This window comes from Oncorhynchus masou, chromosome 32, assembly GCF_036934945.1.
Source record: "Oncorhynchus masou masou isolate Uvic2021 chromosome 32, UVic_Omas_1.1, whole genome shotgun sequence".
Taxonomy (NCBI): Eukaryota; Metazoa; Chordata; class Actinopteri; order Salmoniformes; family Salmonidae; genus Oncorhynchus; species Oncorhynchus masou.
The window spans coordinates 53037058-53053268 of NC_088243.1; the positions used below are offsets into that span (position 1 = coordinate 53037058).

General features: G+C 49.4%; 1 protein-coding gene across 1 annotated transcript in view; it reads right to left on the bottom strand.

The window, feature by feature from the left end:
• Positions 1-16211, bottom strand: part of LOC135526196 (slit homolog 3 protein-like) — a 214525-nt gene that overhangs the window by 50736 nt on the left and 147578 nt on the right. The window contains exons 9-16 of the mRNA XM_064954354.1: positions 15677-15840; positions 14830-14974; positions 11469-11540; positions 10922-10993; positions 8675-8746; positions 6501-6644; positions 3566-3729; positions 771-921 (exon numbers count right to left, since the gene is read on the bottom strand). Coding sequence (XP_064810426.1) covers positions 771-921; positions 3566-3729; positions 6501-6644; positions 8675-8746; positions 10922-10993; positions 11469-11540; positions 14830-14974; positions 15677-15840 — 984 coding nt within the window. The remainder of the gene's footprint in view (positions 1-770; positions 922-3565; positions 3730-6500; positions 6645-8674; positions 8747-10921; positions 10994-11468; positions 11541-14829; positions 14975-15676; positions 15841-16211) is intronic.

A 16211-nucleotide genomic window follows, 5' to 3' on the forward strand; every position in this document is an offset into this window, starting at 1 on the left:
GGGGATAGAGAGATGGGGTCATTGTGAGGATGAGCAGCTAGCACTGATGGGGCTGGGGGATAGAGAGATGGGGTCATTGTGAGGATGAGCAGCTAGCACTGATGGGGCTGGGGGATAGAGAGATGGGGCTATTGTGAGGGTGAGCAGCTAGCACTGATGGGGCTGGGGGATAGAGGGATGGGGCTATTGTGAGGGTGAGCAGCTAGCACTGATGGGGCTGGGGGATAGAGAGATGGGGCTATTGTGAGGGTGAGCAGCTAGCACTGATGGGGCTGGGGGATAGAGAGATGGGGCTATTGTGAGGGTGAGCAGCTAGCACTGATGGGGCTGGGGGATAGAGAGATGGGGCTATTGTGAGGGTGAGCAGCTAGCACTGATGGGGCTGGGGGATAGAGAGATGGGGCTATTGTGAGGGTGAGCAGCTAGCACTGATGGGGCTGGGGGATAGAGAGAGGGGGACAACGAGAGGGCTGGGGTATAGAGAGAGGGCTGGGGGTTAGAGAGAGGGGGATAGAGAGAGGGGGATAGAGAGATAGCTGGGCGATAGAGAGAGGGCTTAGGGATAGAGAGAGGGCTGGGAGATAGAGATGGCTGGGAGATAGAGAGAGGGGTAGCGGGGAGAGAAGGGCAGCTAAGGTATGTGAAGGATTTCTACATTAACACAACTATGTCAAGACAGAAAGAATGACCATGGACCCGGAGAGAGAAGAATAGTACTAGATGTGATGTGAATGGTGTGTGTGTGTGTATGGTTGGCTGTGTGCTCTTACAGGTCTGTGGTGTGCTCGGGGAGGTGTGGGGGCAGTTTGGTCAGTTTGAGGTTGGAGCAGTCCACCACGGTGCCCTCACAGCGACACTTTTCTGGACACACCAGGTCCTGGAAACACTCTCCACTCAATTTGCTACGGTAGTCCTCTGTACCTGGACGAGGGACAAGGGGGGGGGACAGGAAAGGGGAGAGGAGGGACGATTTACAGACCATCAGGGAACTATGACATTGATGGAAAACCTCAAATTCTAATTTAGGTAGCCTGGTCCCAGATCTGTTTGTGCTGTCTTGCCAACTCCTATGTCACGCCGGGTGACAGTGACCACAGGAGTCGGCAAGACGGCACCAACAGATCTGGGACCAGGCATTGACTTACGCATTGGCCTATTACTGGAATGCAATGCCTCTTAAACATACAATATACAGAACACACATACAAGACCAAAAGAAGAGCACACACACACACACACCTATTAACCTCTTAGAATGAACACCCACAGACACCTACGCCTCATTTGTAAAAGCATCGTTGAGAGAGAGGTCAATTCCAGGAGGTCGGTAGCTTGGAGATGTTCTGACAGAGTAATAAAGGGCTGTTTTTCCGGTACGGTTGTAGCTAAGTCTGGCTCCCATCACACAAGCCTTCCCTTGGCACTGCTGTTTATGTTGCTCATCCCATCTCTAACTCCACTAGTGATCCAGTGAGAGCCTCTGACTGTGGGAGCTCCAAGACCCAGACAGGCAGACCCAACCAGGGCCCACCGGGTGAGAAGTGAGGCCGGGGCCTCTCTCCTCTCCCTCCTGGGAAAACCACTGGGCCTGGCTCACACACCGGCTTTCACGGACTCTGTCCCAAATGGCACACTAGTGCACCACTTAGGGAATAGGGTGCCATTTGGGATGCAGGCCACTGCCATGCAGGAGCAGGACAGAAGGGTGACAGAAAGCAGAAGGAAGAGAGGAGGGGGAGGAGGAGGAGGAGAAGAAGGGAGGAACACGGCTCTTCAACAACACGGAGGAAGAAGCGAGGATTGTAGCGTATCACTGTAGTCTCCCTCTGTGAAGGAGGAGGGGGGAGCAGAATGGAGGGGTGGCTCGTCTTTTCTTTTCTCTTTTCCTTTTCTCAGCACCACCACCGGGCGGGCGGGCGGGCGGGCGTGTCCAGCGGTCCCTGGTGCTTGACGGAACCATGTGAGGCGAGTGTAGGCGGGGGCACATGGTTAGATCAAGCACAAGAGACAGCTGCACCAGGTAGACAGAAGTAGGCACGAGGAACAGGCAGGTAGGTAGGTAGTGAGGCAGAGTGAGGGTGAGCTGAGGGCAACAGGAACAGACAGGAGCAGCTGGGACAGGAAGCTGATCGAGGTGACTGACTGACGGACTTTCCTCCCAACACTGTCCCTCCCCAGACCCCACACCCATGCACACAGGGCCCTCAGGGGCCACACTGTAGACTACACCGTCTGTAACCCCACAGCATAGGGAAAGGCCCAAACACAGGGACACATACAGTATAGACAGCCCTGTGTGGTTATCAATTGGAAGGGAGAGAGGGAGAGAGAAATAAGGGTGAGAGAAAACAGTACAAGCCCTCTGGTAATTTCCACACACACACACACACACACACACACACACACACACACACACACACACACACACACACACACACACACACACACACACACACACACACACACACACACACACACACACACACACACACACACACACACAAACACAAACACAAACACACACACACACACCAGGCTTCTGTCTAAGAGAGACACACACACACAGTGCGACCACAGTTTATCGGTGTTCCCGCTGTGCTTGTTATTGTGTTGCTATATTGAATTTGCCCAGCCTGTAATTAGGAGAACCCAGGGTTAATATCAAAGGAAAGCAACAGTGGCTGCACAGTGCGTGTGTGTGGATGCACAGTGCCAGAGGAGAGGAGCTGCCTTAACCCCCCTCCGTCCGCTCCTCTCTTCCTCTCCCCAGAGGGGCATGTATCTGTGGGGCCCCGTGGGGCCCCCTCCTGTCTTAACCCCAGACCTAAGAGGCAAGAATGGGTGTGATGGGTGAGCTTGCAGACACTCCAGCCTCAAGCCTTCCTCTTTTCTGCTATGAACCCCTCTGAAACCCGGCAGGTTCCAAGTATAACTGCTCCAGGCCAGAGGGTTCCGCACAGCTCTCTCTCTCTCTCTCTCTCTCCTCTCTCTCTCTCCACAATGACATGGTTCACAGGACACAAAATAGATGGTGAGAAGGAGAGAGAAAAGAGAGAGAAAAGAGACAGAGAGCGAGGGTGAGAGCGAGAGAGAGGGTAAGAGAGAGAGAGAGAGAAAGTGGGAGAGAGAGAGAGAGAGAGAGAGAGAGAGAGAGAGAGAGAGAGAGAGAGAGGGCAGTGTAGGAACGTGGGCTCCATGTCTGACTCTAGCTGCAGCTGCACAGCCCTCGCCGTGTAAATCAAGCCACACATGATGATGAGGGATTGTGGGCGGAGGGGCCATGGAGACTTGGAGCCATCAACACGTCACAATGCATTAGATCAGATGCCTCAGGAGAGGAGAGCAGGAGCGGGTGGAGACAGACGGGCGTAGCACGACTGTTGGGAGAGACACGCCACTTTTCGTACCGTTGGACGGAGGGGAGTGGCTGTCTGTCAAACTGTTGCCGGGCGGTAGAAGGTTTGCCGGTTGCTCTGTTAATTGAAAGTTCACGGGATATGCACTGTACTGGCAAGGAATGGTAAAGCTTGTGCGTGTGGGTCTACGTGTGTGTACAGGAGCCTACCTGTGCAACGGAACTTCTTTCCCTTGACCTGGCTGATGCGTTTGTTGGCCAGGCGACGGGGGTGGCTACAGCGAGCTCCGCTGGTCTCGATGGGGTTGTCAAACAGGTAGTCAGCCAGCCACTTCAGATGGCAGTCACACATGAAGGGGTTCTGAGCCAGGTGGCTGGAGGTGAGATGATCAGAGAGAGAGAGAGAGAGAGAGAGAGAGAGATGGCGGGGGCGGACGGAGGGAGGGAGGGAACGGTGGAGACGGAGCGAGGGGAGAAAGAGAGAAAGAGGGATGGAGAGAGACATGGCGGGGGCGGACGGAGGGAGGGAGGGAACGGTAGAGACGGAGCGAGGGGAGAAAGAGAGAAAGAGGGATGGAGAGAGAGGGAGATAAATAGGGAGGGTGGGAGGGAACGAGAGAAAGAGTGAGATTGAGAGACAGTGGGAAGATTGAAATGGCTCATAAGTGTGTGAGAAGTATATCACGTACAGTATTACCATAATAACATGGCATTAATGACTCCTTTATATACATGAGAAAACGTCTTTACATGGATGACAAATATTTGCACGTGTCTTTTTATGCATGAGAAAAATATGTGTTACGTGCTGACTACTCAGTGTCCTGACAGAGCTCGGAGTGTGTGTGTGACTACTAAGTGCCCTGATAGAGTGGGGTTTGTGTGTGTGACTACTAAGTGTCCTGATAGAGTGGGGTTTGTGTGTGTGACTACTCAGTGTCCTGACAGAGCTCGGAGTGTGTGTGTGACTACTAAGTGCCCTGATAGAGTGGGGTTTGTGTGTGTGACTACTAAGTGCCCTGATAGAGTGGTGTTTGTGTGTGTGACTACTCAGTGTCCTGATAGAGCGGGGGGGGGCTACTCAGTGTCCTGATAAAGCGGGGGCGGCGGCTACTCAGTGTCCTGATAGAGTGGGGCATGTGTGTGTGACTACTCAGTGTCCTGATAGAGTGGGGCGTGTGTGTGTGGCTACTCAGTGTCCTGATAGAGCGGGGGGGGGCTACTCAGTGTCCCGATAAAGCGGGGAGTGTGTGTGAATACTCAGTGTCCTGATAGAATGGGGAGTGTGTGTGTGACTACTCAGTGTCCTGATAGAGTTGGGGTGTGTGTGCGACTACTCAGTATGTGTCCTGATAAAGCGGGGAGTGTGTGTGTGTGACTACTCAGTGTCCTGATAAAGCGGGGAGTGTGTGTGTGTGACTACTCAGTGTCCTGATAAAGCGGGGAGTGTGTGTGAATACTCAGTGTCCTGATAGAATGGGGAGTGTGTGTGTGACTACTCAGTGTCCTGATAGAGTTGGGGTGTGTGTGCGACTACTCAGTATGTGTCCTGATAAAGCGGGGAGTGTGTGTGTGTGACTACTCAGTGTCCTGATAGAGCGGGGAGTGTGTGTGAATACTCAGTGTCCTGATAGAATGGGGAGTGTGTGTGTGACTACTCAGTGTCCTGATAGAGTTGGGGTGTGTGTGCGACTACTCAGTATGTGTCCTGATAAAGCGGGGAGTGTGTGTGTGTGACTACTCAGTGTCCTGATAAAGCGGGGTGTGTGTGTGACTACTCAGTGTCCTGATAGAGCGGGGAGTGTGTGTGAATACTCAGTGTCCTGATAGAGCGGGGAGTGTGTGTGAATACTCAGTGTCCTGATAGAGTGGGGGGGGGGGGGGGTGACTACTCAGTGTCCTGATAGAGTTGGGGTGTGTGTGCGACTACTCAGTATGTGTCCTGATAAAGCGGGGAGTGTGTGTGTGTGACTACTCAGTGTCCTGATAGAGCGGGGAGTGTGTGTGAATACTCAGTGTCCTGATAGAATGGGGAGTGTGTGTGTGACTACTCAGTGTCCTGATAGAGTTGGGGTGTGTGTGCGACTACTCAGTATGTGTCCTGATAAAGCGGGGAGTGTGTGTGTGTGACTACTCAGTGTCCTGATAAAGCGGGGTGTGTGTGTGACTACTCAGTGTCCTGATAGAGCGGGGAGTGTGTGTGAATACTCAGTGTCCTGATAGAATGGGGAGTGTGTGTGTGACTACTCAGTGTCCTGATAGAGTTGGGGTGTGTGTGCGACTACTCAGTATGTGTCCTGATAAAGCGGGGAGTGTGTGTGTGTGACTACTCAGTGTCCTGATAAAGCGGAGTGTGTGTGTGACTACTCAGTGTCCTGATAGAGCGGGGAGTGTGTGTGAATACTCAGTGTCCTGATAGAATGGGGAGTGTGTGTGTGACTACTCAGTGTCCTGATAGAGCGGGGAGTGTGTGTGAATACTCAGTGTCCTGATAGAATGGGGAGTGTGTGTGTGACTACTCAGTGTCCTGATAGAGTTGGGGTGTGTGTGCGACTACTCAGTATGTGTCCTGATAAAGCGGGGAGTGTGTGTGTGTGACTACTCAGTGTCCTGATAAAGCGGGGTGTGTGTGTGACTACTCAGTGTCCTGATAGAGCGGGGAGTGTGTGTGAATACTCAGTGTCCTGATAGAGCGGGGAGTGTGTGTGAATACTCAGTGTCCTGATAGAGTGGGGGGGGGGGGGGTGACTACTCAGTGTCCTGATAGAACCGGGGGGTGGCTACTCAGTGTCCTGATAAAGCGGGGAGTGTGTGTGACTACTCAGTGTCCTGATAGAGTGGGGGGGGGTGACTCAGTGTCCTGATAAAGCGGGGTGTGTGTGACTACTCAGTGTCCTGATAGAATGGGGAGTGTGTGTGACTACTCAGTGTCCTGATAGAATGGGGAGTGTGTGTGACTACTCAGTGTCCTGATAGAATGGGGAGTGTGTGTGTGACTACTCAGTGTCCTGATAGAGCAGGGAGTGTGTGTGAATACTCAGTGTCCTGATAGAGTGGAGGGGGGTGACTCAGTGTCCTGATAAAGCGGGGTGTGTGTGTGACTACTCAGTGTCCTGATAGAGCGGGGGGGGGGGGGGCTACTCACAGAGTCTTGATGGAGCGGAGCGGGGCGAACAGGCCCTTGCTGATGGTCTGCAGCTTGTTGTCATACAGAGACAGCAGGTTGAGGCTCTGCAGGTCCTGGAAGGTGTTCACCCTCAGACAGTTGATCTTGTTGGCGTTCAGTAGCCTGAAGGAAAGAAGAAAAACATAACAACAAACAACAACATGTTTTTAAACGTACTGGGGGGGGGGGGGGCAGACATGAGAAGCCTGCATCCCAAACGGCACCCAATTCCCTTTACATTGCACTTAATAGGGAGGCATTTGGGACGAAAACAAAACAGGTCACAGATCCACATGCAGTGTTAGGACCTAATGTTACACCTGTCGTAGGTGATCCAGGCAGCGGATTGTTAAGGCTTGGGTGGCGTGTGTCTCAGAGGTCAGACTGAGGGTACATCCCAAATGGCACCCGATGTGCTCCCTTTGACCAGGGCCCATGGGGAGAGCTCACAGGGCTCTGGTCAAAAGGAGTGCACTATATAGGGAATATGGTGCCATTTGGGATGCAGGCTGAGGGACACAGCACTGATCTGGGACAGAAGTGTGCTGCTCACTCCTCTCAGGTCAGTACCACATGACCCCAGTAACCACAACAACTCCCTTTTCCCTAGGACACAGATACACTGTCAAAGACACATTCATTCCTATTATTTCGTTGGTTTTACCATCAGAACATAAGAAAGAAGCAGTGACAGAGAGACCATAAGGAAACCAGGAAGTCTAGGGCTGGGTTGGACATAGCCATATAATTAGAATTACATTGCCTTGAATGGGGCTGTCCTGTCTAGTATTTCTATTTCTATGTGCAGAGCTATGCCGCTGTCCTTCCCTCCATACTGTCCATTAGCTAATGTAGCCAAGTTGCTAGGTCGCAGCCTTGGTTGTGTCAGCTCTACTGTGGCATTTCTACCATAACTAGCTCGCCTAGTAACCTCTGCCCCCCCCCCCTCCATTCCTCTCTCTCCCTCCCTCTCTCTATATATATCTCCTTCTCTCTTTCTCCTTTTTTTCTCCCTCTCAGCCTGCCTGACATTTGACTAACGTTGGGCAGCGTTTGCTAAATTATTGAGAGGCATTCTAATGAGGGTTTGTCGCAGAGCAAACACACGCATCGTTAGGCTGCTGCTCACAGGGAGAACTAATTACATTTGGGAGGGATTTTAAACCCAACTGGAAAAGAACAGTGATGAAAGAATGAAAGAAAAACAGTGCAGATTTTCCATGTGTCTATTCAAAATGCAAAAATAACTTGTTAAAGAACAGGCCTATCCCAACGTAGTAGGTCATTTACATCATTAGTGTCGATGACAAGAAAGACAGGGTGAATTGCTGAGCCATACCAGTCAGTGTGCCGTACTGCTAGTGTGTGTGTGTGTGTGTGGATATTACGCTGATGTGCACTTTACTGGAGAGACTCTGATTCGCTGACATACCAGTAAGAGAGAGGAGAGACCCCAAGCATCCTGCATATCTCCATAATTCATTCCCACTCCATCTTCTAAATCATTACAGTGTGTGTGTGTATGTGTGTGTGTGTGTGTGTGTGTCTGTGTGTGTGTTTCAACAAGCACCAACAGTCAGCAGCATTAAAGAGCAGCAGATTTCCTTAAATTAGACCATTAAACACAGTCATTATGTTTGAGCTATGTTTCCATGTCTACATCAATATAACTAGGTGTGAGAGATCTGCTTTGTAATCAGGTCCAATTTAAATGCTAATGATGTTGCATGAGGCGCTCCCGCTCTGGCCCAAATGGTCCGTTTCAGACTCTAAAAGGGTTTCGAGGTTCGACACTCTCGGCTTCCTTGTGCTCGACTTGGTTTTATGAGGGGAAATGCAGAACATGAACTATTGCTCTTCCACTGCGGTCCGTATCATAACCCTCTGCCAGAGTGAAACTAGCTTATGCAACAGAGACACAAACACACTGGGAACACATGCACATACATGCAAAAGATGTGCAAAAAAAGTTTAGCAGGAACATCCGCTAAGAATATAGGAACAAACCGACAGGGTGGAAAATAAGGTACACAAACACAGAGTTGTGGTCGTCACAACCAATTCATAGAGATTCAGTACAGTATAGTAAAGTACAGTACCGTATAGTACAGTACAGTATAACATAGTATAGGACAGTACACATGTGTACTTACAGTAGCTGAAGAGAGACAAGCCCATCAAACAGGCCCTTAGGAATCTCAGCTATCTTGTTCCCGTACAGCACCCTGTAGAGACACATACATTTATACTAGAGACACATACATTTATACTGAACACAAATATGAGTGTAACTTATAAAGTGCTGGTCACAGGTTTCGTGAGCCGAAATAAAAGATCCCAGAAATGCTCCATACACACAAAAAGCTTATTTTTCTCACATTTTGTGAACACATTTCTTTACATTGCTGTTAGTAAGCATTTCTCCTTTGCCAAGATAATCCATCCACCTGACAGGTGTGGCATATCAAGAAGCTGATTCAACAGCATGATCATCACACAGGTGCACCTTGTGCTTGGGATAATAAAAGGACACTCTAAAATGGGTAGTTTTGTCACACAACACAATGCCACAGATGTCCCAAGTTTGGAGGGATCGTGCAATCAGCATGCTGACTGCAGGAATTTTCACCAGAGCTGTTGCCAGAGAATTGAATGTTAATTTCTCTACCATAAGCCGCCTCCAATTTCGGTTTAGAGAATTTGGCAGTATGTGCAACTGACCTCACAACCGCAGACCAGGATCCCCACATCTGGCTTCCTCACCTGCGGGATCGTCTGAGACCAGTAACCCGCTGATGAAATTGTGGGTTTGTACAACCAAATAATTTCTTCACAAACTGTCAGAAACCGTCTCAGGAAAGCTCATCTGCATGCTTGTCGTCCTCACCAGGGTTTTGACCTGACTGCAGTTCGGCATCGTAACCGACTTCAGTCACCTTTGATGGCCACTGACACGCTGGAGAAGTGTGCTCTTCATGGATGAATCCCGGTGTAAACTGTACCGGGCAGATGGCAAACCGCGTGTATGGCGTCGTGTGGGCAAGCGGTTTGCTGATGTCAACGTTGTGAACAGAGTGCCCCATGGTGAGGGTGAGGTTATGGTATGGGCAGGCATAAGCTATGGACAACGAAAAACGATAGCATTTTATCAATGGCAATTTGAATGCACATAGATTGTAGTGCCATACATCTGCCGCCATCACCTCATGTTTCAGAATGATAATGCACAGCCCCATGTTGCAAGGATCTGTACACAATTCCTGGAAGCTGAAAGTATCCCAGTTTTTCCATGGCCTGCAAACTCACCAGACATGTCACCCATTGAGCATGTTTGGGAGGCTCTGGATCGACGTGTACGACAGCGTGTTCCAGTTGCCGCCAATATCCAGCAACTTCGCACAGCCATTGATGAAGAGTGGGACAACATTCCAAGGCCACAATCAACAGCCTGGTCAACTCTATGTGAAGGAGATGTGTTGGGCTGCATGAGACAAATGGTGGTCACCCCAGATACTGACTGGTTTTCTGATCCACGCCCCTACCATTTAAAAAAAAAGTATCTGTGACCAACAGATGTATATCTGAACCCTCGGTCATGTGAAATCCATAGATTAGGGACTAATGAACTTATTTCAATTGACTGATTTCCTTATATGAACTGTGACTCAGTCAAATCTTTGAAATTGTTGCATGTTGCGTTTTTATATTTGTTGAGTGTAGATTTACTTACTGTGTGTGTGTTTGTATAATACATGTGTACTGTACCATCAGGTTTATTCCCATTCCCAGCCTGACAGTACATGACATGCACATAATATTTTACGACACCCCGAGCAAATGAATCTTCAGTCTCTTTCAGGCTGGTGCTGTGATTGGCACCAGGCCGGGCCTCCAGACGAAGAGGCCGTGTCCCAAATGGCACCCCATTCCCTATATGGCGCACTGTTTTTGTAGGGCACTTAGGTCGGGAATATAGGGTGCCATTTGGGACGCAACCACAGGCAGAGGAAGATGAATTCCCTGTCGTGTCTGCTGATTGGCTGGATTAATATGCATGGGCCCGAGTGTCTGCCGTCGGCTGGTGTCTCTGTCACATCGACACAGTGATTTAAATGGAAGCGTGCGTTGTGTCCCCGCCGTCGCAGATGCCAAGCCGCTGTGTTGTACTGTGTTAGATGCTCAGCCCTAATTTGCTTTCCCCTGCTCCACCTGGCTGTCCTGCCATCTTAGAGTCAGCTGTCAAGGAGAAGCGCCATGCCGCACGCCACCGGACTTTCATTATCTTGTTTGCAATTACCGGACGGCGGCAAGACCGAAGAAGTCTTTCATTATTTCTCCACTGTTGTCGCATGTGTGTGTGTGTGTGTGTGTGTATTAAGATGCAGGTGGGTTTCACTTACAGTGAAGTCAGGGAGCGTAAGCCAGTGAAGGCATCGGCGGCGATATCAGCGATTTGATTCTTGCTCAGGTCGCTGGAAGAACATCGGGCGAGAGAGAGACAGAAGGGCAGAGATTGGATTGGACGCACGAGCAAAGACATTGTGATGGAAATGGACAATTGTCCCAGAAATGTCTAACGAAATGCATGACTGAATACATTAAAAAGGGCAACAGGAGGAGCTTGTGTGTGTGTGTGTGTGTGTGTGTGTGTGTGTGTGTGTGTGTGTGTGTGTGTGTGTGTGTGTGTGTGTGTGTGTGCGCATGAGAGAGAGAGTGGCAAGGGCATGTCAGTCTTCCTGCCACCGCTGTCCCATATGCATTATTGAACAGCAGTGTGTGTAGTTGGAGCTTAACGTGCAGAGAATGCTGGACACTGTTCATGTGTATGTATGTGGGTCTATGTCTCGCTCTGTTTGCATGTTAGATACAGTTCCAAGCCTTTGTCCTTTCTATAAATAAAAGAGGTGGAGAGCGTTATCCTAAAACGCCCTGGGTTGTCAGACTCACATCCTCTTGAGTTTCTTGTATGGAGAGAAGGCTCCAGCAGGAATGTTCTTGATCAGGTTCTGCTCCAGCCGACTGAAGGGAGGGGTGCGTGGGGAGGGGGGGGGGGGGCAGATAGAGAGAATAGCAGCAGGTTACTTTAGGGGTAAATACATTCTCAACTATCCTGGGCTCACAGTTACATATATAGACGGAATTGTATGGGAGAAAGTGTGTGTGTGTTTGTGTGGGTCTGTATGTGTGTCTGTGTATGTGGTGTGTATATGTGTGTTAATGTCAAGGCCTCTTCCTCCTCCTCCTCTATCTCATCCTTCTCCTCTTGGCCCAGTGGGCTGTGTTGTCCGAGAGATGGAGGATGGAGGTGGGCTGCTGTGGTGGTGTGTGTGGCTCTGGGGAGGGGCTGGGTGTGGACAGACAGACAGGGATCCAGAGTCACAGAGCTACTGGGCCAGGGTCATCCGTCTCACTGAGTGATGGGATGTACTGCAGCACCCAGGCCCTCCTCTCCCCCTCTACACCCTCCACCCCATCTCCCAGTCCCATTCCAACCTCTGTCCCCCTGCCTGACTACATCACCATCCATCCATCCTGTCTTGCTGGCCTGGGTCCTAGTGAGGAAGGAACTCAGGAGACTTGTAAGTGGGTCCAAGCGAGGAAAGGACTGGAGGAGGATAAGTACACTGAGCAGTGTCCATGCCCAAAACCCCTATCTCCCAGAGTAGGATTTCAAAATTCAAAATAGAATGTCAAAGCTGTAAAGCATTATCCTAAATAAAAACCATCAACTTTGTGAATGCCATTGATGTTTAATATGAGGTTTTGCGCATGAAATATCCTTAATTTTTTTTTTACACACTTTTATTTTTTTGACTCTATCCAGCATGTCTTTGTTGTAAATGTTTTGTAAATGGTGGCAGTTGTGAAAAAAGACCATCGTTGGAAGGGTTGCAAATAATACAATTGTTGATTAGATGCTATTTTCTCTTGAACCATATGGTCTCTCCACTAGAAACTCATGGACAATACGGACACAGATATAAAAAATGTCTACTAATAGTGGCAATCTATGGTAACTTTGGTCATTTCTACTTGAAGAACTTGTATTAATGTATGGTATTATACTATACTGCATACAAATACATTTTTACAATTCAAGTAGAAATGACCAAAGTTACCATAGATTTCCATAGATTACCTGTTAATTACCAACCTTCCTGAAGATTCTGGTAACTTTGCTATATTACCGGTAGCTATGCAACCCTAACCCAGAGTAATTGTAATTGTAGAGGGGGAGAGGAGGGCCTGGGTGCTGCAACAGGAACAAGAACATTTTATAGAAAGACGTACATTGTAGAGCTCTGCTCTGAGGGATCTATTTCCTCTGATTCCTAAACTACAGATTGAGTGGAGGTTGTTTTGGCTGTTGTTCCTGTGCGGTGGGTGTAACAGTAATTCTAACCTGGCAGAGGAACGTGAAAACAATTTTCAGAGAAACGACCCCAGTAAAGTCCTGACAATACATCATTTCATTAGCAGAATATTGTTCCTGGCTAAGGTAAGCGCTGGAGTAATGTATCCTACATTAACGTATCCATTTGTTATGCAAAGGTTACACACTATTGGCATAACAACAGCGGCAGAGAAGCTGTACATATCAGAGAAATGACTCACCTGTTCTTTAGCGCAAACAAGAGTCGGAGCAATCGATAAGTATATCAAATAACCTGACTGAGGATATATGGACGCGCTCTAAAGCGGAAATCCAATCAGCCTGGGGCATGGCAAGACGCAGTGGACACACACGAGCGCAGACACACGCGCGCGCGCACACACACAGACCCAAACAAGGGCGGTCGGTTCATAGAAAAGCTGTACTTTATCTCAGTAAAGTGAAGCCCCTAACCATGCCACGTGGGTTGCAGAGAAATGTCTGATCCGCTTTGCAGGGCTGCCCACTGCTCCAGACACAGAGCCCTGAGCTGGTACAGGCAGAGTGAGAGAAGACACAGAGGTGAAGGGGTGCACCTCGATGTGTCTGATTGAGTGCAGGGGCCTCCGCTGTGCTGGAGAGGAAGCCCAGCATCCTTGAACAGTTCTAATAGGTTTGATTTGGCCCCTCATTGTTCGGGGGATAATTGTGTGGGGCTGCTTCTGTTGGCTTTAGTGCAGCGGTTCTCAAAGTGGGCCCGCGGAGGTACTGCAGGGGTTCGCGGAGGTACTGCAGGGGTTCGTGGAGGTTCTGCAGGGGTTCGCGGAGGTACTGCAGGGGTTCGCGGAGTTACTGCAGGGGTTCGTGGAGGTTCTGCAGGGGTTCGCGGAGGTACTGCAGGGGTTCGTGGAGGTATTTCAGGGGTCCGTGGAGGTACTGCAGGGGTCCGTGGAGGTACTGCAGGGGTTCGCGGAGGTACTGCAGGGGTTCGTGACCAGATCTCTTTTTTTTATTATTATGAATATTACCAACAACAGATTACATGACTATTGGCCACGGGATCCATGGAATAAGTTAAAAGTGTGTAATACAATAACAATGTGATATTATTCTTCTACAATGCATGTTCTTAACCCTGGGCAACACGGGCCTGGGAAGCTCTCAGGGATATCGGTATCTACAGTATAATTATAATTTCTTCAATTTCTTCAATTTCCCCCCAATTTTTTATATATATATTGTTTTACACAAATGCACTGTAATTGAAGCTATAAAACGGCCAATGTGTAGAATTGCGGGATATTAGCTTTAAAGCTGCAACAGCAAAAGATATCTCGGACTCATGGGAAAATGAGCTTGAAAACTGCACATTTTTCTCTCTGATGCCAAGAGACTTGGTTCGTCCAGCCATGTACTGCAGACGTCATAGTAAAACTCCTTGTAGGCTATTGCTATTCCACTCAAGTTGTATTCTGATTATGACGGGGTCCTTGATGAATTTGCTAACACAAAATGGTTCCCCGGGCCCCAAAAAGTTTGAGAACCCATGCTGTAGTGGACCAACCGCCATCCAGCCAGTCAGCCAGCAATCCAGCCAGTCAGCCCAGCAATCCAGCCAGTCAGCCAGCAATCCAGCCAGTCAGCCAGCAATCCAGCCAGTCAGCCCAGAGGGTAGGAGAGGATGAATGTGTCTCAGTCTCAGTACAGAACATAGCCACCATGCACCTGAACAAGCAGCAGTAATGAGCCTGTTAACTGATGTTGCTAATTGAGTTTGTTCCATTACTGGAGCAGAGGTAAGAAATAAACACACAGGATGTTTTGTACAATGTTAACTACACAATGTTCTGAGTGTAGGCTTCCTTCAATGAAGGGAGGCAAAGAGGGATACACATTAGTAAAAGTGGTAGTGACTGTTAAAAAGCTAGTACACACATCTCTACGATGCCCTCGGGCAGGTTGGCAGGGATCTCAGTCAGGCCCTTGTGACGACAGTCCACAATGTTGTTGTTACAGGTGCAGGAGATCGGACATACTGATGCCTGTGGAATACAGGTACGAGGCTCTGCCTGAGCTGGGCCTGAGAGAGAGAGAGAGAGAGAGAGAGAGAGAGAGAGAGAGAGAGAAAGGGAGAGAGAGAGAAAGGGAGAGAGAGAGAGAGAGAGAGAGAGAGAGAGAGAGAGGGAGAGAGAGGGAGAGAGAGGGAGAGAGAGAGAGAGAGAGAGAGAGAGAAAGGGAGAGAATGGGCAAGAGAGAGAGAGTGATATAGAGGGGGTTTGGGGGAGAGTGAAAGAGAGAGAGGGGGTTTGGGGGAGAGAGAGAGAAGGGGGGGCTGTTTATTGCTAGCTGTAATAAAGCAGGGATAATCACAAGCACAGGGTATGCCTCTATCCATCTTTCTCTCCCTCCCTATATCCTCTCTCTTTGTCTCCCCCCCCCTCTCTCTCCATCTCTGCTGTGTTATTGTCTTTATTTGCAGGTTAATTACGGGGCTGCCTCTAAGGCGGAGGACTGTATTTCTGCTGCGGCTGCCTGCTGGAGATTCATCAGCTGATTAATGGCTGCAGGGAGGGGGTGGGAGCTGTTCATTAGGCCCAACCGTGAACCCTTTTACCAATTACATCCTGGAGTCAATTAAAACAAGACCACCAACCGATTCCACTGATTCATTGGCTTTTCACTCCGCACTATAAAAGACCCTGTTCATTTGGAGATAACATGAGTAGTTCTTATGCTGTTTTTAGTACAGTGTGTTGTCATGGTGATTTAGTTTGATTCATACCTGTGCAGGTGAAGTCTTTCTTCTGGACATCAGGGATGTTGAGGCCCCTCATACTGGCGGGGGCCATGCACTGGGTGAAGGGGGCCAGGCCATGCCTCTGCCGCAGCCAGTCGGACAGCCAGGACAGGTGGCAGTCGCAGTGCAGATTGTTAGAGTGCAGACGCCTGCAAAGGGAGGAGCGGAGAGTGAGGGAACAGCAGTGGTCAGTGCAGGTTGTTGGCTGCAGAGGGTGGGAGGAGAGAGTGCCCCAGTAGAGGGCCGGTGGCATGACATAACGCGTTACAAAAATGACCAAATCTAAGGCTGAGTAGAAGAATCCCCTCACCGCAATACATGCCCCCAAATGTGTTTAGAGTGACAATGAAATTGACTTTTTTTCCGAGGTCTGAGGCTGCCCAGCAGATGAAAAACATTTGGAGTTCTCATTTACTCATGGCTGCCCTGCTGTGTTTATGACTCTGTGACTCCTCCGTCCTTGACAGAGATGCTGTGGTTGTCATATCCAAGACCGGCGCATAAAAGCAACTAATGTGAA